The following is a 24,514-nucleotide window of genomic DNA, read 5'->3' as shown; positions in this document are numbered from 1 at the left end:
AAGAAAACTTTTTTTATAGGTGAAGATTGAAGATCAATTAAATTGAGAGCTACAAAGCTACAATGGATATTTAACTATACCAATCATCTTAAAATTACAGTGAATAAAATTCGAACATCCAGTTCATCAGAATATGCAGTTATACAGTAGATTTATTCTTTTTAAAGCTTGGCTTATTGTAAAGAAATAAAATGCAAAGAAAATTATTTTCTTCTTTACTGAAATTGCACAGTGCGACACCGAAAAAAATCTTTCCGTAAATACATTTCGTCAACTTGAGAAACTCGATTACCTATTCTATTCGATATTTGAAGGCGAAATTAAAGTTGATAGTTCTGGCAACACCAAATTTTAGCAATTCGATGCTAACAACAGAAAATTAAAATAATTCTTTAAATATTATGAAAATAAAAGTAATTATAAGCCAATTAGTCTTCGTCTATAGTGTAAATAAGTAGCATGTAACTGTTATAGTGGTCTGAGCCGTCATATTCTAACAACATGACTGAAAACATAGATTCGGAGGCAAACAACCTCTGTATTCCCGAGGATGCATTTGAACAATTCCAAGCAGTTTCGATGTATCAAGAAGAGGAATGTATAGTTCTTCAGAAAGTAGCAACCACGGAGCCTAAAGAACCAGATCGCGGTGAGTTAAGTCACATTTCATATGATAATGAGGTAGTTGTGACTACTGAAAACGAAATAAACAGCACAGTCAATGACAACACAGACGATATGGATACCAGTATTGAGCAGAAAACAGTAGCCCATTCGAACACAAATACGACTGTAAAGGTAGATGACCAAGCAAACAATTTTGACCAGGATAGTGGATCAAAGAAAGTTAGCAGAAGAGGCAGAAAAAGTAAACGTGTGACAGGAACCGATTACGACGGTCCCGCTAATAACTGTATCTTACTAGGTTCATTAGAAAACCATAGTGACATCTCAGTAAATTCTGAACAAGAATCCCCTGTTATTAGCAGCACCCTTCCCCGTAAAAGAGGTAGAAAACCTAAAGTGAAATCTGATCTTCCGGAATCAGGAATAGATAAGCTACATTCTAATATCTCTAATACTCCATTTAGTTCAGACCCAGAGAATTCTGACATAGTATCCAGTAATGGCAAGAGAGCGAGGGGCCGTCCACGAAAAGTTTCACTGCCTACTGACAGGGACTTCTCAAGTGAGCTGAGTGGTTCTGATAATAACAGATTAGTTGATCCATCATTGCCTCGAAAGAGGGGTAGACCTAGGAGACCAAGATCAGATGTAAATATTGACAACCAGATAAATGTTGAAACAGATATCCCGTCAAATGATCTAATCAGTTCCGAGGATTTGAATGGGACAACCCCCATTATAAGCGACAGCAAGGATAATGAGTTATCATGCTTAGAGAAAGGGAAACAAAACATAGAGTCGGAGAGTAAAATTTTCAGTGATGGTGGATCTTCTGGAAATGATGATATCTCATTAAGTAATTTCAAAAGCCATAACAACTTGGATGAAAACAATGAGGATCCCAATTCTACAAATACAAGTATAGATAATTTACCTGTTAATGATGGTAGGTCTAATAAAAAAACAAAATCCACAAAAAAAGGAAAGGGTAAGTCTAGAAAAGTACACACCAAAACAAATGAAAGTGTCTCTGATTTTGGAAGCATTAAGTCAGATGATGATGTGACAGATGAATTAAGTCTCAGTACATTAAAAAGTATACAAACTCAGAGCAATAGTTCTGAAAATAATAATACTACAGAAGTTTCAACCACTGAGGATAAAGTTATTATTGAACTTACTCTAGAAAGCAGTGGAGAGGTCAATACTCCAACTAAACGCAGTAGCAAGATGCCAGTAATGTCAGACTTTGAGTATAATGTAGACAGTGTTATAGATAAAGAATGTGAAGAAAATGCTAACAACGATTTACTTGTGGAGGATACCTCAAAACGACCTGTTCGTAGAAAAGTCCCTAAATTACGGTATGATGAAGGTTCTGATGAAGATCCTTTTGCTAATGTAGAGTTGTCTGATGATGATGAACCAAGAAGAAGAAAAGGTAACAGATACTATTCAGATGATGAATATGTACCAGGCCGAAGAGGAAATAAAGACATAGAGTCAACTGACACGGAAGCAGAGAACGAGCTTATTGATGAACCATTTAGTAAACAAAAGAGGAAAAAGTTACGCAAGAAATCTGACAGTCAGTCTCCACGTAAAAAGGCTACTGGAAGTCAGCCACCTAAGGATGTAGAAAGTGATGATGTAGAGATTTGCTTAAAACCTGCTGTTATAGCTGCAAATGACGATTCCGAATCACACCCCTCCAAACTGTGGGGTACTAGTAATGAGTTTGAAAACTTCCTTGCTAAGAAAATTCAAGGTACAAATTTACAAATAAAAAAAGTATCTGCAAAAGAACCCACTGAGAATAAAACTCTGGAAATTCCTGTAATAGACCCTGTGGCTAAGAAAAGCATTGAAATATCTTGCCAAACAAAATTAATTAAAACCACGTCTACTGGTGTACAAACCAGTCCACCCTATGATATACCCATGAAGGACAACATCACTTTGACCCCCCAACAATCAGAAAAAGCATGTTTTTTCCTGAACAGTATTGTAAAAACTACTTCAGAGTTAGGTACATTGATGACTGAAAAATCTGAAGACTTTATTAAAAAGAAAATAAATACAACCCATGTTACTGACACGATGAAGATGGATTACTGTGTAAGAAAGTCCTTTTTGTTATTTAAACTTGCTAAGCATAATCTTATACAAATGGAAGAAGATCTTGCAAAACAGTATGAAGCATTTCTAGAAAGTAATAATTTGTCATCATGTAGACAAGTACCAAATGTTGTAGTGCCAGCCAAGCCTGCAAGTAGTGATAGTGATTGTGAAATAGTGGAGGAACCAATTAAGTCGTCTCCTGCTCCTAAATCTAAAGAAAAACCTAAATTTAACCCTAAAACTGTATTTCTTAACAAAGAACTTTCTATAAAAATAGCTAAAAAGCAACCAGAAAATAAAAAAATCGAAATTAAGGGGCGGCATACTGTATGGATAAATGATACAGTAATGGTAAAGAAAGTCAAGCCTACCCAGTCTTTTTTAGCCCAGGACAGCCGAAATAAAAAACCTCCAGATAATAAGATCACAACAAAATGGTAAGTGATTTTTTTGAGAATTATTACCGCCAGAAAGCCATATCCATTTGTGCCCCCTACATAACCACGGATTGGCTACATGTGGGCACAGAGTGTGTGTGCAATTATTTTGTTGTTAAGCCAGTTGAATTTGATAACAATGTCACTTATTCTGAAAGTGGTGGTGTTAGCGCTGCACGCAATACCAGTACCTCAGAGATAAATCATGCTTCGAAGCAAATATCTAACCAAACTTTAAAGTGCCCAGAAACTCTACTCAAACTTTGTTTTCGGATTGTCAAAAATCGTATGCTTGATAAAAGACATGTGAAGAATGTTTATCAACAAGTGCAAAATGAAATTACAGATGACAGACACCAGCCAGTGACATTATTTCGTCTGTGCCTGAGAGTCATTACTGGTAGAGCTGCTAACACCACGGAGCTGAGCCCAACACCCTTAAAGATGACAACACCTAATGTTATGTTGACTGTACTGCCGCTTACAACACTCTGCCTTCAAAGAATAGTGGCGCTTATATCGAAATCAGACGAGGAGGAGTCCAAACAAGAACATATAAACTTTGAAGTCACAAGGTGTAGTACAGAAGAAAGTAATTATTTTATTCCCACGAGTTCTTCGAAAAATTTAGTTACACAACCTACTGAAATAAGAAAACAAATTAAGTCATTATTCTCCTTATGTGTTGAATTAATACAACAGAAACAACATGAAATGTATCAAGTCAAAATTTCAACACCAAAGTCATTAAAATCATATGCTTTTGAGCAAGTAAAACATTTGGTGCAAAGAGATTTAATGGTTCCCTATCTGACACGAATCAATATAATTTAGATAAACATATTGACGGAATTATGATCGAGGGCTTAACAATAAATAGTGTGAATACATTGTCAGAAGAAGCTTTCTTAAATCTTGAACAATCTCATATGGAAAACCAAAATAGTCCGGATTATTTGGACGAATTTGATAATGAAGACAATTATGAGCCAGATTTCAATGAACCTGATGAACATGATGAAGTTGAAAATGAGACCAATTGGGTATCTCAATTACAAATGCAAGAGCTTAGGTCATGTGTTATTAATAGCAATTCTGACGCTGTTGAAGAGGATCCTATATCAGGTGTTGCCCATATTAAAATTGAACCACTGGATGAATTGCCTGAAAATGCAGAGGTGCATGTGAAACTTGAACCATGCCCTGCACCTGATGAAATGACAATTATACCTAATGTAAAACCCGAAGGTGTAGAACATATTGATGCTGAACCAATACTGAGAAGGAGTAACAGTAACAGTTACGATGTCGATGCTTTTGAATCCTTTGTTAACACTAACAAGCTAATGTATGGATTACATGAGGGAGACATATTCACCCAAAGCGGACAGAGAGTACGCAGACAACATGAGCCCGATTACGAAGAGGATGACATGAGTATGAGTCTACTAGTACCGCAGACATACGAACCCTTGTCTATAGAAACGGCTAAAGGGAGTTTAATGGAAAGTAGTTCAGATGAAGATAGTTCTAGAAACAAAAAGGCTGCTGGGAAAAAGAAACCTGATAAACGTAGTAAAGGCAAGCAGAACAAAGTTGATCCCAAGACTATTAACAAAGAAACGACGAAGGAAAAGCCGAATAATGAAGTTGCAAACTTAACAAGAAGAATGAAAGATAGAATAAGACAAGAAGAGAAAAAAGATGATTCTACAGATTCAGAAACTGAAAACTTGCCTCTGCGATTAAGAAGAAAAAAGGAACAAGAGAAATCAAAATCAGAAAAGACTAGTAGTAAAGCTACAGAAAGTGAAATACAGTGCAATAATGTTGATTCGACAGATCAAGTGGGGGATGACGTAGGAACGTTCACTGGTTTTACAGCTATAGATCAAAACGAGATGTCTACTTATCAGAAATACATGAAATATGTTTATGATAAGATTATTCCAGAAAACGAAAATGAAATAAGGAAGGCAGATAAAGAAAAAAACATTCCAGAAGGACCCTCATTTCTGATGAGCCTGTGGAGTTACTGGAATGTGAACCTACTATGCCTATATTTGATAATATTGAAAACGAAGACCAACCAATGTCAAAAAGAAAATCAAAGGTCACATCGAAAAAAGATGTAATTTCGAAAAAAGACGAAACTGCGACTAAAGAAGAAATAGTTTTAAAACCTACATTTATAGACCGCCACGGTTGGCACTGCTATCCTCTTAACACAGAAGATTTAAAACTGTATCAAAACTCGTGCGTGGCTTTGGAAAAGCTGCCTGAATCATTTGTCCAGACTTACTTCGAATACCAAGGCATTACTACCAAAAATCACCGAGACCAGGAGATTGACAGGTAAAAATTTCGCTTTCATATTATTTACATAATTTATTATAAAGATCTATAAATTAAGTTTTTTACTCCATTTTCTTCCAGGTTGACAAACTTGAGCTCTCTGAACAGATCAGTTAATTTAGGTAAATGTAAAGCGAAGTCCAAGCGGGATGGTCTAGGCGAGCGCTCCTCGGAAGTCGGCAGCCGTTCCAACAGCCCCGCGCACTCCGACCGTTGCAACGAGCTGGAGGCTTCGGAAGATGAAGGAGCGAACATCGATGATGAGGTCGCTCCACCTATTGTAAGTATCCTATTTATTACATTTTTTTAACTATTTAATTTATTTACTTAACCATTTATGTACAGAGTAAACTCATGAAAAAAGTAGAGGTAACATAAAATAGTACGAAGGTACTGCTTATTTCTCATGAAATCTCTTCTAGCAGACCCACAGTAGTTAGCAGAGTATACAGATGTAGACAGACTGTGTAAAACTACAAAGGTTACTAATTATTTACTTTTAGAATTTAAGACTATATCCATGTTTCGAGTTACATAATTGCCACAACCTAATAAAAAGTAGAATATTACAATCGCCTACAATCTCTCTACAAAATTAAATATATATTAGATTTGGTTCAGTTGTTGACAGTGAGAGTGCAACGTAGCCAACGCTTCCACTCTTTCTATCTAGTTTTTAAGTTCATTTGCTGCGTCTTAACAGGGACATGTGAACCTAGGATAAGGATACATTTTGCAATAAATGAATAACACTTTTTGGTCATCCACAGGCCCCGAGGAATTCCGAAAATACTTTAGCCAAAAATCTGCTAATGGACGACAATGACAGCGATTCCGATGCTCCTATCAAAGTGAAACAGGAGGTTTCCGACGAGGCTCAAGGACCCAAGTCTAAGAGTGGCAGGTCTAAGAAGAAGGAAGCTGCCGCTGTACCGGATAGTGGAGACTTGATGCTTACTGCCGATAAGATGATGAATAAGGAGCTATCGTTGTTGCATGCTCCGGTAGTGGTGGACGATGTTAACGAAACTCCTTCTAAAGGACCCGTGACGAGGAATAAACAGGTAACAAAAGGTTTATTTGTAATGTAATTTTATGTTGCTTATTACATCTTGCTAGAGTCGATATTTTACTAGCTGAAAACTAACAATAAAATTGAGCTTTATTTGTAATCGACTTAATTTGATCACAAATTAATATTATGAAATTAATTGTTTTTTATATGTTTATTATTTTTTTACTCATAGAAAAGTGCGTCAAAAAATCCACCATCGACAAGCAAAATTAAGAATGAAGAAGATTCATCTTCTGAAGAAGAGAAGCAATGGGTTAGCACTAAAGAGAAGCTTCTTAAAAGGATGGGCAAGAAGGACCAATCTAGGTACTTTTATGTTATCGATTACTACTCCTTCCGGTCTTTAAATACGTGGCTAATAATGCAACTCATCAAGGGTTTTATTTTGTACAGTTTCAAAGCTTAAATTAGATACAAATAGAAAGTTCCCACTTTCTATCTCTCTTGATTTTGATACCTTAATAAGGGCAATACTTCCTAATAAAGGCAACAAAGCCCAAAATACTGAAACAAAACAGTATTGAACCCCTAATCATCTGGTAATACATATGTAATAATAAAATTATCTCATTACACCCAGTTTGGACGACGCCAAACGCGCGAAGCTAGTGAGCGAGTTCATAGAGAGACGCGGCGGACTCCCAGACTCGCACATACGCAGTCGCAGCACCCGCCCTCGAAGATCTGCCAAGAAGTTTCTGGAGAGGCAGAAACAACTTGGGTAAGGATCTAAAACTAAGTTTAAGTGTTTTATTCATCTGCGGGTTGTTCGAAAGAGATACCGCGGCCCTGGTACATGAAAGGCCTATGACGGAACACGACGGTTTTTAGTCAGTAAGAGTCTGACACTCCTCCGCTGCTAACCCACAGCGGAAGGGGTCATTTGATGATTTTTGACGTCGTTAAAAAAAAAGAAGTGTTTTATTCATTAGGTTCACCCACAGCATTTATATACACATAACAGATACACAATACATAAAAAACTTGGGTTCTATTCTGATACATATTGCCAATTAAGGGAAATACAACATTTGCATCAACGTTGCTTATTCTTGTGGCTTTATTCGTGTATCTATAACAGCTCCCGCTTATCGAAAAGATACTTACCCACCATACCTAACCTTAAACTTTTTGTATAATTTCAGAATATTATCAAGGGAACTCTTTGGTGAATCGTCAGACTCGATGTATATGTTAAAAAGGTCTCAAGCGCAAGGAAGTTTATATAAAGGACGGCGTAATATTAGGAAGGTAGGTAAAATAAAAAAATACTTTTTTTTTTTTTTTTTTAAGTTTATTTTTTCTCTGGACTCTTCGTGTACCTATACTACTATACCTTTTATATTCCTTTAAATTGATTTTCAGGTTATCGATAAAAAGTCTCTAGCGCGCAGTACTGTTGTAGCGAATATGGAAGAATTTGAGAGAAAAAGAAGACTGAATGCTAAGCAAACCAGGCTGGTGAGTACCACTGTACCGTTATTTTGTATTTTTAGCACATTAACCGATTAAAACTACTTATTACTTACTCAACTATATTATTAAAGTATATTATTACATACTATACTATTAAAGCGCATAATTAGCGCAAAAACATCTTGCTTAATCTTCGACAACTGTAACTCTGTATTTTAGTAATAACCTAGTAATAGATAAAACTCCGTTGCATAGCTTGCAAAATCTACGCGGTGCGACTTCGTTTTGTACTATGATGTGATATGTTTCTATTTTTTTTTAATCTCATACGAATATAAGGGCTGTTATAAGTTCCTCAAAGAGATGTCAGCAACCCTAGCGGGGCCCAGCAGGGCTAAGGCCTGCCGGGGCTGCGGGTTGTTCGAAAGAGATACCGCGGCCCTGGTACATAAAAGGCCTATGACGGAACACGACGGTTTTTAGTTAGTAAGAGTCTGACACTCCCTCACCGCTGCTAACCCACAGCGGGAGGGGTCATTTGATGATTTTTGACGTCGTTAAAAAAAAAAGGGCTGTTATAAGTTTGACATATATTTTTCTCACAGAGGGAGCTACTGGGCTGCGAGGAAGGCGTGAACGTTCTAGTCATTAACGACGAAGTGTGCCTCGAGTATGACTTCGAGGAAAACCGGCCCGTCGTCACCGTTCACCCCTTCTTTACCAAGGTCATGAAGGCCCATCAGGTTTGTGTCATCTCAGATTATGTTTTAAAAAATTTCGATAAACCGACCACCTTATTATAAAACGTGGTATTGAAAAGGAACTGGCTTAAGGACTAAGTTTACACCATCGTCTCGCAAAAAGTTAATGGTGTAAACCTCACTTAAGCCAGCACCTACTTTTTAAGTTCACGTTTTATAATAAGGTTGTGTTTTATATCTGATGTCAGTCGAGAGATATTCGTATATAATTTCTCCAACTTTACGTTAACCCTGGTACCTCTGAAAATGGCAAATTCTGTAGTTGAATGTTGTACCTTATATTCTCTCTTGTAGTAAAATAATGACAATTACATGGATTTTCCCTTAGTACGAAGGTGTAAAGTTCATGTGGGACGCTTGCTTCGAGAGCCTGGCGGAGATCGAGGCGGGGCGGCCCGGCGGGGGCTGTATACTCGCGCACTGCATGGGACTCGGCAAAACTCTGCAAGTATTAGCGCTGCTGCATACGGTTAGTGTTTTTCTTTTATTATTTTAAGACATTCAAACTTTAACTTTTTCTCGTCACAAGTACAAAAAGACAGCACCCCCCAACGCACCCCCTTTTCACATTTAAATGGAAGTCTTATAAAGCGCTTCAGTGTTTCTAATAGCATGATTATCATTAAGTTGATAATGACATTTGTTCACAGGTACTGACACACCCTGGCGTGAACATGCAACGGGTCCTCGTATGCTGTCCCTTGTCGACGGTACTCAACTGGGTCGACGAAATCCATAAGTGGATCGGACCTGTCACCAATGAAATCAAGGTAACTTTATATAGAAAGAGTTATGTGTATTTTAATGAGTCATAACTTGAAATATAAAAATAGCGCAGTTGGTATCTTGTTTTGCGCAAAATTGCGCAACATTTTTTGACTTTGCGCAAAGTTCCAAACTGGAGTTGCGCATAATGAAGAAATGCTGTGCGCCATTTGAAAATTTAAATTGTTTTGGTTTCAAGCCACGAAAGCTAAAAAGGAAATTACAGGTAATAGACACTCATATTTATTTTAGCAGTAATTTACTTTGTCATTGTTGGATAAGGTTTTTCTGAAATGCCAGGTATGTAACTCCTATATGTGATAATTACCATTCAAGTAGTGTACCTGGTGGCACATGGTTATCATTACTTGTGTTCCAAAACGTATGTCTAAGAAACTGCTTGTTTCGCTGTTGCTTTGATACTTTCAGGCTGCCTGTTTTTTTGTAATATATGTACATATTATTATTACGTACGACGTAATCACGTAACCATTTATTAAACTGGAAACTCTTTCTCAGGTATTCGAACTATCGAAACTAAAGAAAACATACGAGCGTGCTTACCAACTCGAAGACTGGTACAACGGCGGTGGCATATTCATCATAGGATACGAACTCTTCAGAAGTCTAACCACCTTAGACCCGTACCTCGATGACGTTCGCCCGACCATCGTCAACAAAATACGAACAGCTTTGTTAGACCCCGGTCCGGATATAGTGGTCTGTGATGAAGGACATTTACTCAAAAATGATTGTTCGGTACTCGCGGTAGCTATGAGCAGGGTGGTCACGAAACGAAGGATTATTCTAACAGGAACACCGATGCAGAACAATTTGAGAGAGTATTATTGCATGGTTAACTTTGTCAAGCCGAATTTGTTGGGGACTTACTCGGAGTATTCTAATCGGTAAGAACATATCAACCATTTTTTATTTGTGTGAGTATTTACTATACTAATGTAAAACTAACCTCTACCTCCTTTCAATAGGTTCGAAAATCCAATAATGAACGGTCAGCACAGAGACTCGCGAGAAGAAGACATAAAGCTAATGAAAGCTCGTACACATATCCTGCACAAAGTATTAGAAGGCTGTCTTCAAAGGCAGGAGGCTTCAGTATTATATCCTTACTTGCCTAAAAACACGAGTACACAGTATTCATAAGTTTAACACCATGCCAGTGGGACTTGTACAAACATTACTTGCGCACCTACGGCAAGCAGTCTAAACAGAGCATATTGAAGGACTTCCATATTCTGCAGAAGATATGGTCGCACCCTCAAGTGCTGCATAACTTTCATACGAAGACGAGAGATCGCGATGAAAAGGCCAAATTGAAAGGTAAGACTAATTATAATTGGTGTCAAAATCTTAACAGCTGATAGTGTGACTTGGCTTCGATAAATGAGCTTCGTATTTAATATGTACTCTGTGCCAATGTCAGGGGGGATTCACCCCTTAACAAAAGGTTTAAGGCACATACATCAAATGATTCAATATGGCTGAAAATTCACATTCATTAAATTCACGTCATGAAGGGAGTATATAGGGGTAGTACATAAGGGAGTTTATACGGGGAGTGCATAATTATGTATTTAAGGGAATACGTAAAAGAGTATGTAAGGGGAGTAAATATATAACAAGTAGAAACATGACGTCACAAGTAAATTGGGTTTGTGGGCATTCCTACCCACTAACTGGGTTGAGGAGGTCAGATAGGCAGTCGCTTCTTGTAAGGCACTGGTACTCAGCTGAATCCGGTTAGACTGGAAGCCGACCCCAACATGATTGGGAAAAGGCTCGTAGGAGGAGGGCATGCCCACACTGACAACAACTACGTTAGATTCGCCACCGGCACATGTATGCTACCATTACTAACCCTGTACCAATTACTGTCATTTATGTTTCAAGCAATGGAATTGAAAGAGGAAAATACAGGTATTATACATTTCATGAGCTTGAATCTCTCTGCACTATTCATAAGCTTCACTTGTAACCAATCAACCTTAGGTTAATCGCCTCAAAATTCACGGCTTTATCATTATATCTCATCTCATATTGCATATATTTAAAGAACCAGTTGCTAATTTTGTTTATTCATAGAATACAAGCATTCGAATATAATGGACTCATTTAGCATGCTGAAATATCGATGTTTTTCCACTCAGAATATGCGAATTCTCAGCTCTCAAGCATACGTCCCAACTCTAACCTCCTTTCTCAATCCACAGCGGAGAAGATAGAAGACGACCTTGCAAATGAAGACCTGGAGGAGATAAAGCCGAATGTTGCCGAAGACCTGTGGTGGCTGGAGTACATGGACGGCGGCAAGATGCTGGAGACGCTCGACAGCTCCAACAAGTTCGTCGTCGTCTTCCGGATATTAGACGAGTGCATCGCTCTGGGGGATAAAGTGTAAGTACTAAGCATATTATTAAGATTTAGAGAAGATCAAACTCAACCTCAGGGATCAGACCTCTGGTAGCTGGAGGTGTGTTAAGTTCTAGTCATTTGTCCATTTTGCAGTCGTTACGGGTAGGTACTCAAGTAAGCCTGACAACTAGTCTTCGCAAGAGGTGTTGCCAGAGTAACTGGGTTGAGGAGGTTAGATAGGCAGGCGCTCCACACGTAAAAGACTTTTACTCAGCTGCCCTCGGTCAGACTAGAGCCGATCTCAACAGGAGTAACTAGAAAACTACCCACCATGCTAGAAAAAATTCAATTCATTTATTTCAGACTTGTTTTCGGTCCATATAGTGTTAGTAATACATGAAAGATAACAACTTAAGAACTATGTTAGTAATTTTATTTGTACTCACAATAAAATAAAATGGGGAGAAGAACAAAACAACGCCTACCCTACATGCAGACCTATCCAATGCCTCCAGATCGGACTGTGGACATGATCTGCAATAACCCGCAAGTAGCTGTTGGAACTTCCCCTAACTCTACGCATCAGCGATGCTGCTCTCTTACGTATAAGGGCATGAAAGCCATCCACTCGAGCTTCGGCAAACATAGTTGACGCACTGCAGAAGCGAGGCAATCCCATCAGCCACCTGAAAGCAAAAGGCTAAATAGAAATATTTGTTCCCAGGCTAATATTCTCCACATCACTGTTCTGTCTGGACGCTCTAGAGTACTTTCTGAAGAAAATAAAGAATTGGTCGCTAGGCAACGAGTACTTCAGACTGGACGGGTCAGTGCCCGCTGAAGTGCGACAGAAGTGGTGCCGCGAGTTCAATGCCGACAACAACTATAAGACCAAGTGAGTTTGTATCTGTTGTGCCATTGTTTTGACCATAAAATCTGGGTAATATAATGAAAAATTGTATTTTTATTATTGCTTAAAGACATTGGTGGAATATAAAAAATGTTTCGTACCTAATCACATTAAATGAAAAACGTTAATATACTAGTTAATATATGTCGAAAAAAATAAAATACGTGAAAATAAATGATTTTTTCAAACAAAGTAAATAGAATAAAAATGTGCGAGAATTAGACCACCCTATAAAAGTCAGTCATTACAAACAACAGAAATTCCCCCTTGAAATCTGACAGCTGTCAACTGGTCAAAACATTCAATACACATGGTGTTGTAAATTATAAAAACGAAAAATGACTCCTGCGGCCAAACTTACTGAATGGATTAGGTTATTCTTTTACAATTCACCATAGAATATCATAAAGTATATGTTATACGATTTAATGTGTTTAGTTACGACACACCCGAATTCACCCGATATAAAAAATAGACCACAAAAAATTGAGTGCCCTCAATCTGAGTTTTCGATCTTGAAACTCATAATCTCCTGTCTATTCCAGATTATTCCTAGTATCAACCCGCGCTGGCTGCCTAGGCTTGAACATGACGGCGTCCAACCGTGTCATCATAATGGACACGTCTTGGAACCCCGCGCACGACATACAGAGCATCTTCCGAGTCTACCGCTTTGGACAGAAGAAGGACTGCTATATATACCGACTTGTTGCTATGGTAAGTCGTCATAAAAAAGCTATTGTTAGTGTGATAAAATAAAATACAACACTTTCTGAGGTCTTATACAGTTGGAATAAGATTGTGTGTGTTTAATATTTTGTTTGGTTGTGTGATTGTGACACCTGTAAAACCGCTTCGTATCGGACAGGGTTTCCTTAAAATGTTGCACAAAACTGTATATAGTACGGAACAAAATAAACAAACAATACATACTTTTGAAATTAAATTCATCGCAATTTATCTCTCACCTTCACAACCGGTGTTGCAAAACTATATATCTACTGGTTGTGATGTTTCAGGATATTTTTTTTTGTGACACCGTGCATACAGTAGTTTGAAATACCTATATTACGATTAATAAGTATGTTCATCTCAGGGTACAATGGAGCAGAAGATCTACGAGCGTTCCGTGACGAAGCAGGCAGTCGCGTGCCGAGTCGTGGACGAACAGCAAATAGATCGACACTACAATATGGCTGAGCTCACCGAGCTGTACAAGTAAGTGTTACTTTAGTGGATTCATTTAAGTAAATAAGGTCTTTCTTATAGGTACTAGAACCCTTGTAACTTTTGAGTAAGAGGTTGGTTTCCGAAGTCTCAATAGAGACGGAAAACTGTTACCGAAGAAATGTTTACTACATTTTTGCTTGTTAGGTTTTATGTAGATGATTGTGTTCAGGAATATAGTGTAACACGGTTTTCTTATTGAAATATAATTTGGGATACATTTTTATGTACCCGCATATTTCAAAATTATTCACGAGGACATAAATTACGTTTTGAAAAAAAATATATAAATCTAAAATATACTGTCTTAAAAACCATATACAAGGTTAGGTTATATAAAAGTTCGATCTTTTGCAATAAAGTTTATTTTTATTCCCCTATCTCGGAGACAGCATTTTTACCAACAACAAAAACAAATGTTTGCAAAACTCCGCGTAACATGAGCCAATGGTTGTTATCAGATTCGACGAGGGCGGGTCTACGGTGGCGGGCGGCGTGGCGGCGGGCGTGCGCGACGTGGCGCTGCTGCGCGTGGCGCGGCACGCGGCGCTGCACGCCGTGCACGAGCACGACTCGCTGCTGCGCGGCTCGGCCGAGCAGGGCCTGCCCGAGCACGAGCGCAACGCCGCCTGGATGCAGTTCCAGCAGGAGCATGCCACCAAGCGTACGTACACCACTCATTATACTCATAATTCATAATAATTCTTTAACTAGTAGGCACCCACACAATCTGCACTGAACATAGTTGTATTATCCGGGAAGGAAGTTTCCCCCGGGACACGGGTGAAATCGCAAGAAACTGCTGTTTGTTTATATGAGCGGTCCTGCGGCTGTCTAAGCCACAAACTTCTCAAACTAATAAAATCTCGTCTTTTACAGAATACGAAAACAAACTCATTACGGACATCCCGAGCGTTGCAGTCAAGCGAGGGAGTGGGGACTTGCAACAAACACCTCCCGGCGTTGAAGTCAAAACAGAAGACACCAGCCCCGACTACAACCCTAACGAGCCCAAACCTAAGAAGGGGAAGAAGACCACCATCGTCAAATGCCACATACCGATAAAAGACGTCAAAAAGGAAACGCGAGGAAGACCGAAAAGAGCGCAGACCCTGCTACACCCAGCACCAGTACACAAGACACTGAGAAATCGAACTTAGATGAGCAGCAAGAAGAAGTATTGGTGGAAAAAATAACAGATATACTTCTCAAATATAACTTCCAGGGTAAAAGAACAAAGACTGATATATCAACACTAGTCGCGAAAGTGAGTGGTATTGTGCAGCGCGGATATGTGGACGAAGCGGACATGAGTGACGACCTGACCTCCAGCATAGCGCGGGTGTTGCTGCCGCAGCAGGTGGCGGTCGGCGCGGCCACCGACCTCGTGTGCGAGTCCTTCAACAACTCCCTCGCCACCAGCTCGCCGCACCGCGACCCTCCCGGACCCAGGACCAAGAGGAAAGCTGCCATAGCCGCCGGAAAATGTATAGATTCTATCGCACAAGACGTCGTCATCAACTTAGCCGATGACGATAATGATGACAGAGACTCAGACTTCGAGCCAGAAAACGTAGCCATCACTAGTAAAGGGAAAAATAAGTCAAAAAACTCAAGTGCGTCAACAACTTTCGATGTCGACGAAAGTACTCTAAGTGCTGACGAGTCACATATTAGTCCAGCCAAGGAAGTTGTTGATAATGTTAATAATTTTAATAGTTTGTTTAAAAATACACTTAAAGATAAGCCTGAAGATAAAATCACAAGTGCACCTGTACCTACACCTACACTTGAGCCTCGCCGTATAAAGCCGAAGGATAGGAAAATCAAAATTTATAAAAAAGCAGAAAAAAAGCTAGAGGAACCTAAGGTCAATGAACCCGGACCAGTAGCCAAAAACTTGCGAGAGACGACCCTAGTATTGTACTGAGTGACGACGACGAACCGATACCTAGGTTTAACACTACAGAGAAATCTGCAGATATAAAGAAGTCTGTGGAAAAGCCAGTTGATCCCGTGGTGGATGACGAAGTAGTTCCTTTACCGATGTCGTTGCTGAAGAACCAGAACTTTATCAACATAGTGGCGCATACATACCTGGTGGGTAACCCCATGCTGGACGAGGACGCGGCCACGCTCGCGGCGCAGTACAGCACGCTGAAGACGCTCAATGAGGCTCAGCAGACCGGCAAGGACGTGTGCAGCGGACCCATCTATGATATAGCTGTCAAGGTAACATACTTATAATTCAAGTATATTTTTTTGCGAAATGTGTCCTATATGAATTTAAAAGAAAATTCACGAGGTAACTTCAATGAGATTGGAATTTTTACCACGCTTATATTAGCTTCAGTTGTAACTATGTATGTAAGAAAATCTTTGAATCTTAATTTGGCCCACTTCCCATTAGGAGAAACGTTACAAAGCGTGTTTTTATGTTTTTTTTTTCATAAAGACATTCTCTTAATTGTTTGGCATTATTGATAATATTAATCATGTCATTTTTACATAGGTAATAGGCAAAGATGTATTAAAAAAGATGCACAGCGTTAACCCGAAAGCGGCGTCTGCGTCAGCCAAAGATGCGGCCGTCAGCATAGAGATGAAGCACCAAATGATAGCCACGCAGAGGACCTTCGAGGAAACTGCCAAGACCTCCAAGCTCAGGGAGGAGATGATCAAGGAGAAGATGGCCATGCACACCGTGCAGTCTTCTTCCTCTACTGTCCACGCCTGCCAAATCCACTGCCGTCACTACTAACACTCCAGTGGTGCCTGTGGGCCTGTAAGTATAGATTTTAATGTTGATAAATTCTTATAAGAAGATTTTAAACTAAAATTCAAAATACGTATTTTTTTCAGTATCAAGTCTTCTTCGTACATAGCATCGAGTCCGTCAGTGTCGGCGGAGCGAGAGCAGCACGAGGAGTGCATCCTGCCCAACGACGATGATTTCATCATCAGTGATGCCACGCCCCTCGCCCCGCCCCCGGCTCCGCCTGCCCCACTTCAGCCCCCGCCCACACCGCCCAAGTATAAACCCATCATCTTGAACAACATAGTATGTAAACCAATCAAGGCCTTGGAGGCACCGTTCAGAGTGACGGTCGGCAAGAGCAGTAGCACCACGTCTGGGACAGCGCCTAAAATCATTATAAGGAATTTCAAGTCGCCGCCGGCCGTAGTGTCGCACGTAGGCAAGGCGAGAGATGTGCTCCTGCAGGCGGGCGCGGATGCCAGCAGCGCGGCCACAGCGCTCGTGCCCGACACTATACTTCCCAATGACGGCACCATCTGCTTGGACAGCGACGACGAGGACAGCGCAGTGGCGGGCGTGCCCCCCTCCCCCGCCCGCCCCGCCCCCGCGCCCGTGCCCGTGTCGCTCACCAGCGCGCAGGGCGTGGCGCTGCCACTGCCGCGCCTCAGCTCGGCGCCGCCGCACGTGCGAGCGGCCAGGCCACAGGCGAGCGTAGCTCAGCCGCAGCTGCTCGCCTCACTGCCGCAAATGAGCTCCACGCCACTGCCGCATTACATCGCGTCACTGCCACAAATGAGCCCTGCACCGCCGCATTACATCACTTCACTGCCACAAAATATGAGCTCTGCGCCGGCACATTACATCACTTCACTGCCACAAATGAGCTCTGCGCCGGCACAAGTGGTCACGGCACTGCCGCAGCCAAGCGCGGCGCCTGGACACTTGCTGCAGGGAAGCAAGCAACAGCTCATCCTGCGCCAGGTGGGCACCTCCAGCGACGGGGAAGCCAAATATGTGCTCATGGCTGCCGATTCACTTCCTTTGCCTGTCCTTCCAAAAAATACTGAACCTACACCGAACCATTCTTCAGTAGCTCCCGTCCAGTCGGCAACGTATTCCACTCCTGCGGACACAGCAAAGACCACTCCCGAGAAAAAAGTGAACATCTGCAAACCAGGTTCTATAATCCGAATAACGAAATCAGGAGCAGTCGAAATAGTTAACCAGTCAAAGAACGACCAGCCGACCGATACCAACAAGAAGGTACAACTTGACGGAGGACGCACTTCAGCAGCAGCACCACTTAAAACAATTTCAGTTGCTCCTAAACCCTCGGCTGTTACCTTACCAAAGAAGACTAATCAGATCGTTGACGGAACACCATCGATTGATCTCACAAATTCAATTATTTCAGCTACTCCAAAGACAACTGTTCACAATTCTGCATCTATTGACTTAACTTGTTTTGATACACCATCATCAATTACTCCGAAAACTTGCACGTCTACCTCGAGTAAACCGGGCCCTAGTCTACATAAAACTCGCCAATCCAGTAGTTCGAGCAGCAGTAACAGCTCCCGCGCCGCCAGTCCAGACAACCCTCTGTCCATACTAAAGGACGTCATACATATCAAGGCTGCCGACTATCCGGAAAAACCATCCAAGCCAGATCCACTAAACCAACAAATAAATCCTATCTCGAGAATACGTAAACAGCCCAACATATCTGTGGAGCACGTGGTTGCAGCCGACTCTAAGAGTAAAGCCGGACCTGCCGCGTCTGCTGGTCTGAAGCTCACCCAAGTGCCCAAGGATAAAGTTCCCAAGTACTTGACCGAAGCTGTCGAGAAAAAGTTGAAAAAGGAAATGCTAATGAAAAAAATTATGCCTTTGTTGGGTAAAGATACACCAAAGAGTCGAAACACCTCGAATGTTCGTGAGAAAACTGTTGTAAGTTTTGATAGTTTTGTTAATGCAAGCAAATTATCAAGTACTGCTAGTAAATCCAATACAAAAGTATCTGAGAGCAAACCTACCACGTCACGCGCAGAGACTGTGGATCTAACGTAAGTGAACATTCTATAAAGCTCATTAAAAATCAAATAATATTGATACGAATATTTTGACTTAACAATATTTATTATGTTTACAGCAACATATCTGCGACATCTGTGAAACCTAAAACTGAAGTCAAGAAACGTCAGTCGGCGACTGTAACCGTCACTCCGGTTAAGAAGAAAAAACCTGCACGTAAGTTTTCAGCAACAATTCTATAGGTACCGTTTTATTTTGGCAAGTTACCGGAATAATATTGCAGAATATTCTTTATAGATCAAAATTTTGCATGTATACAACTTGTAAACATTAAACTTTTAATTTTGCAGCAATGACGCTCAAGGATTTCGATTTGGACGACATCGATGATATCATTGAACTGGATTAAACTGCGGACTTCATAAACCAAGACTAAACTAGACCCTAGATTAACACTTAGCCAATACGGTGAGTGTAACTCCCGAATTAACACTTTAATAAAATATATTTGTATCGTAAAAAGGGTTACTGCCATGTACCTCTACTATACAACCATAATAGAAAAAAGTAATCTCAACAGGCACAAAAAATATGTGTACTTGGTAAAATTGTTGTATGTATTCATACTATTTGTTTCAATACAGACACTAACACATTATGGCAGCTTATAATAAGCTAACAGCATGTCTAAATACTACAGTATGTAATTGCTAATGATTTCAAAGGGTAAATGGAGAGGAAACAGTGTTATCGATAGTAATTATTTTTCTTTACATGGTTAATACCTTTTAACAACATACTTTTCATTGCTATGTATAAAAGGAATTGCAAAGCAAGTTTCCTAAAATTCGTGATGGGTCAACAGAGTATTCCGAATCAAGTAATGTGTTTCTAACTGAAATAATACTGACTCGAATAATAAGAGATATTTTACCTCTTCAAAACGTTTATGAAGATTCAGGTAACATTCACCTTTTGTCTTATGTAACTTTTGTCATTTGAATTGGTTTGATTATCTACCATAAAATAAATTATATTAAAAGCTTGAGTTCATCTACAACAAATTGTTTAGTGACTAATATAGCTTCTTCGTTGTGTAATCTTATAAAGTAGTATAATTTTCTACTACAATATTTTGCTAAAGCAAAAGATATGTATAGTTAATCTTTCTACTGTTTGTTTCACATAAATGATGTGGCTCATTTATTGATTAATTGCACATGATACAATGGTTGTTCAAGTTTAGGAGACGCACGCAAAACTCAGTAAGTTTTGCGTTTATTTTGACTGAAATTCATACTGTTTGTGTTTTAAATTTCTCACAATATTTGGAAATTGTATCTTGTTAACATAAGTGTTGGGGTAAAAAATTTCTAAATATCTTGTATATTAGTGTTGCCTCTAAATCAAAAGTGCTATTTGATGTTCATAGTTCCAACTGGCAGAGGTTAAGTACAGTTGTCTACGTTCTGATTGTGATAAATTTGTTTCTTTTACCTGTGAGAATTTGATTGTGTGTCCTATTTGATTTATTCATAGTGATTATATTAATGGCAGAGTAAAACATAACTTAGATGTTAGTGTAAGTATTATCGTGTAGGGATAAACATTACGTCTGACTTTATATTTAAATATGAACACGGAAATAATACATCCGTATCTCAGGTTCAGATTTCATTTATGTTTTCTGTAAATCTATTAAAAGATTAAGTTTTTGTGTATTTTATTTAGGGATATGCTTGACCATGTGCCAATTCAGACTCAGCTTTTAGTTATATGGGCCATTGGTACATGGGCTATAACTGAGTTCAATATGGCCTCAGAGCAATAATCATTCACATGTCACACGTGTTTGAATACATCTCAATTTAATTTAGTGATAACCACATTTTATTTTTAATCTCCTGGCAAAGAAATGCTATGTTACGTTTTATAAATAACTAGATGTAAGCTAACAAATAAATAGAAACGAATTATTTGTGTTTCTGTTCTATGATTCATGAAAATAAAAGCCAAATGATTATCGCAACTGTATATTTTCTTACACTTACAACAAAATATATTAAACATTTTATAATTTATGTACCTTACACTAGAACATTAAAGCTTCTACATAGATAATTCCAAAAATAATTTCATAATAAACCAATAACATAATGCCTGACCAGTCGCATATCACTTTGAAACTTAAAATTATATAAATTATTAATTAATAACTTCCTATAATCATATAAGATCTTGGATGAACTTAAAACTACAATAATTACGTTTTCTGATATCATATATTTGTTCGATATAAATCAAAATAGCTTAACATTAGGTTTACACATTGCATTGAAATTTGTATGATTTATAACATTGTACTAAATAATTCAACTCTTAAAATTTGGTGATAGCTTCAATCCACATACTATGCTTACACATAACTGTTTCGAGCACCAAAAATAATACACGACAGGGAACCGATTCGCCAACCTAGCCATTTCTACCATGTATGTCCTAACCATTGCAGATATTAATCACTTAATAAGATATATACTGAAATCCTGATACAATAAATAGACGTGGATTAAATTTACCACCACAAATGACATAAAATACTAATGAAAATATCCAAATAAGTTAAATTCTTCCATTTTCGAGTTAAAATACACTTTATTGTGAGTTTTAAGTTTATAAATACATATCACTGGGATTCGTAGTTAATGTAAAACAAACTACAAGTCGAATTTAAAATACATAAATGCACCATTCCATTTTTTTTTTAATACATACTTGTGACTATATTTTTTTACGATTGTAATAATTTCAATTGTTATCAATATTGCAATCGTTACGTAATTTCATATTTTAGTAGAATAATGTGTTTGGTCGAGATGAAAGTAATACGCCTTCGCTTTTAATGCAGACATTTGAATAATCTCCAAATTTACATTTTGCTCTTGAAAATCATGGAATAAAACAAAAAGAGGATTAACTCTGTACTGAAATATAGACACCACTCAATTCATTCAGCAAGGCGCTAAGCATGTAAGTTAAACTTTACTTAGATTTCGAAAATTACTGATTATTACAAAACGTACTCAAACTTTTGATAACAACGGACGCTCAATTTTTTTACTGTTTGTATAAAACGCCTTCATAGTTTTGGTAAGTAATACCAATATAAACAACGGTTATTTGAATTTCGCCGAAGTTCCTTACCACTTGTAAGTAACAGCCATTTTCAATATCCTATCTATTTGCTTACTAGAGATAGAACTTTGACAAAAGCTTCATATAAGTAATGTCACTTTCCTATCTATAGTGAGCAAAACAACAGATCGATCGAATATCGGGAACGACCGTTAACATTAACAATTTAAAAAGAGAGCTCCAACTACATAACAGATAGCTATGGCATACGTGATTTGTTTACGATTTACATCACAGCTGAATTATATTGATGGGATTAAAATGGCCTCGTTTGATTAGGTTGAAATTTTTGAGCCCTAGCTACCACATGGTCCCTCCGCTTAAATACTGTTCCTGATACGTACGCTCAAATTAGTGCATCTATCAACAGACACAAGTATGGAGAAGCGCAGCGCAGAGCTTTCACTGTCAAACTATTATCGACTTTATTCTTATTAAAATTTCTATTGAAATTAGGGTGCATCTGCACGGTGCAAGTAGCTTGCACAACGTGCTTAAAAAACGTGCGGATCCAGTGACTCGCGCATGTACCAAAGCAAAATACCGACCCGCGTGCTTTTGTTACTTGTCACTTGCGCATGTTTTCTTGCTCCAGCTCCATGCACCGTGTAGACGCACCCTATGAACTATACCTTCATATCAACTGCATTTCAAATGACTTAACAATATCGATATCGATAAAACTTTGACAGTGACAAACTCTTTACTACCTGTCCCCATACATTTCAAACAGGCCCATATACAAGTTAGGTCGCATATGCCACAGCTACATAGCTGTCCGCTCACCGGTCGGCGTCGACGCTGACGAGGCGCGTCTTGTCGAACGCGCAGATAGCTGCCAGCAGTGACGAGCGCGCGTCGCAGGGGGAGGCGCCGGAGGAGCTCGGGCTCGTGCCGGGGGGGTCGTGACCTGGGGAAGAGGATGTAATGTTGTAGTTAAGTGAACATAGATCGGTGGACTTCTCTTTTAAAATATGAATAATCTTTATTTCGGAAAAGTGACATCCATATACGGCGATTTATACAGGGTTATAGGTAAAACACTAACAACCTCTCAGGACCATATTCCTAATATCATAAACTAAAACTTTTGTTCTATGACTTTTAATAATTCTCAGATATTAGTTCATCAAAATTTTCACACAAAAATTAAAATATTTCAATTGTACGCTCTAAAATTTACGAAGTCTATGCGAAGCAAAAGAAAGCGCTAATTAGGTAAACAGTAGTACAAAAGACAGCGGAGGGGAGCGGGGCTCGGGCGGCGGGGGATTGTTTGAACTTGACCTATTTACGAGCGGCCGTCAGTCGTTTTTATGCGCCCGCGTCGCAAATTTTATCACTATAGCAAAATAGAGTTGAAATGTGTTAGATAGAACAATGAAATCTTGTAGGTTTGTTTTTGGCAAATGTATTAAGTTTTATAAAAAGTCATAGAACAAAAGTTGTAGTTTATGATGTTAGTAACACAGTCCTGCAAGGTTATTAGTGTTTTACCAATAACCCTGTATACGGAGGAGTATAATAGTAGTATATTATAGAGATAAGCAAGGTAAGAATTTTGGTAAATACTATATTTGACAATGTGGTTTTATATACCTAATTATGTACACAGCTGATGAGACAAGAAGGACAATAGGGTATAAAAGCACTGATAATTTAAGAAATCTCTTCTAGCATACCTGCTTTGAGTATTAAAAGAGTGTAAACATACTCTCAGACTATGGTTTGGATATTCCCTAGATTTCGGTTAAATATTTGCAATAGTTATTAATTTAAAATAAACTGATAGTAAGCTATAAAACTTACTTAGAGCAGGTGGTGTAGGCGAGGAAGCAGTGCTGGCACTCTGCGACCGCACCGTCTCTGCCAGCGACGACGTCGACTTCCATAGACTCTCGCGCTTTTTCTGTCAACACCACATTTTTATTATAAACGGACAAAACGTATTTATATTATTTTTCATTACTTCACTCATTTATATACAGGACAATAGACAAGATTTTTTATTGATATTTGATTTAGTAAGTATTTTAGTTACTGTGGAATTGGTATATTGTTGTGTCGACTTACCGCTCTTCGCTTTTGTTTCTTTATTTCCTCTTCGGATCCCAATATTTCTTGTATCCGTACCTCCCTTTTCGCGCTTCTCATCTATAAACACAGAACAAAAATTACTTTTGGGCATCAAAATCAAAATAAATACCAGTATTATAGAATAGAATATGTCTTTATTTGCTTAGACTTAGAATGTTGGTACAAAAAATATACATAGTAGGTATATAAAATAAAGTCGTGTTAGTTACACATTTTATAACTCAAGAATGACAACCATTAAAGCTGAAAATTAGAGTGGAGATTGCTTAAACCCGGGAGAGGGACGCAGGATAGTTTTTTGTCACCATCTGGCTCCGGAAAGAAGTTTTCCCGGGACGCGGGTGAAACCGGTGGCAGAAGCTA

At 38.9% G+C, this 24,514-nt stretch overlaps 3 protein-coding genes across 4 annotated transcripts in view; 2 read left to right on the top strand and 1 right to left on the bottom strand.

Moving 5' to 3' along the window:
- Window positions 1-320: 320 nt before the first annotated feature.
- Window positions 321-17,071, top strand: LOC135116591 (uncharacterized). Its single transcript, XM_064038258.1, is given in 26 exon segments — window positions 321-3,175; window positions 3,178-4,010; window positions 4,013-5,290; window positions 5,293-5,540; window positions 5,622-5,820; window positions 6,311-6,604; window positions 6,788-6,921; window positions 7,196-7,336; window positions 7,761-7,866; window positions 7,981-8,076; window positions 8,637-8,774; window positions 9,121-9,261; window positions 9,443-9,562; window positions 10,077-10,465; window positions 10,547-10,692; window positions 10,695-10,898; window positions 11,789-11,972; window positions 12,655-12,825; window positions 13,386-13,557; window positions 13,937-14,058; window positions 14,529-14,731; window positions 14,947-15,128; window positions 15,131-15,970; window positions 15,973-16,299; window positions 16,580-16,852; window positions 16,930-17,071. Coding segments are annotated over 25 exon segments (9,591 nt in total). The 5' UTR covers window positions 321-501; the 3' UTR covers window positions 16,829-16,852; window positions 16,930-17,071.
- LOC110378333 (mucin-2) lies at window positions 16,932-20,888 on the top strand. The gene is made up of 3 exons (XM_064038256.1): window positions 16,932-18,891; window positions 18,978-19,075; window positions 19,210-20,888. The coding sequence occupies exons 1-3, from the start codon at window positions 17,573-17,575 to the stop codon at window positions 19,266-19,268; spliced, it is 1,476 nt and encodes a 491-aa protein (XP_063894326.1). The 5' UTR covers window positions 16,932-17,572; the 3' UTR covers window positions 19,269-20,888.
- The window catches only part of LOC110378320 (PX domain-containing protein kinase-like protein), an 18,043-nt gene continuing 14,407 nt past the window's right edge, over window positions 20,879-24,514 (bottom strand). For both annotated transcript variants that reach the window (XM_021337529.3, XM_049844868.2), the window contains exons 9-11: window positions 24,128-24,208; window positions 23,864-23,963; window positions 20,879-22,964 (exon numbers count right to left, since the gene is read on the bottom strand). In XM_021337529.3, the coding sequence (XP_021193204.3) occupies window positions 22,837-22,964; window positions 23,864-23,963; window positions 24,128-24,208 (309 nt within the window). In that variant the 3' untranslated portion in view covers window positions 20,879-22,836. The remainder of the gene's footprint in view (window positions 22,965-23,863; window positions 23,964-24,127; window positions 24,209-24,514) is intronic.

This window comes from Helicoverpa armigera, chromosome 15, assembly GCF_030705265.1.
Source record: "Helicoverpa armigera isolate CAAS_96S chromosome 15, ASM3070526v1, whole genome shotgun sequence".
Lineage (NCBI taxonomy): Eukaryota > Metazoa > Arthropoda > Insecta > Lepidoptera > Noctuidae > Helicoverpa > Helicoverpa armigera.
The sequence above is the reverse complement of the archived record's forward strand: the minus strand, read 5'-3'. Positions and strand labels throughout refer to the sequence as shown.

Bases quoted from the DNA above. Each gene is read 5' to 3' on its own strand.
- LOC110378333 (XM_064038256.1), top strand. From the start codon at position 17,573: ATGAGCTCCACGCCACTGCCGCATTACATCGCGTCACTGCCACAAATG. The intron at 18,892-18,977 runs GTAAGTGAACAT...TTATGTTTACAG, and splicing joins GCAGAGACTGTGGATCTAAC to CAACATATCTGCGACATCTG. The intron at 19,076-19,209 runs GTAAGTTTTCAG...TTAATTTTGCAG, and splicing joins TAAGAAGAAAAAACCTGCAC to CAATGACGCTCAAGGATTTC.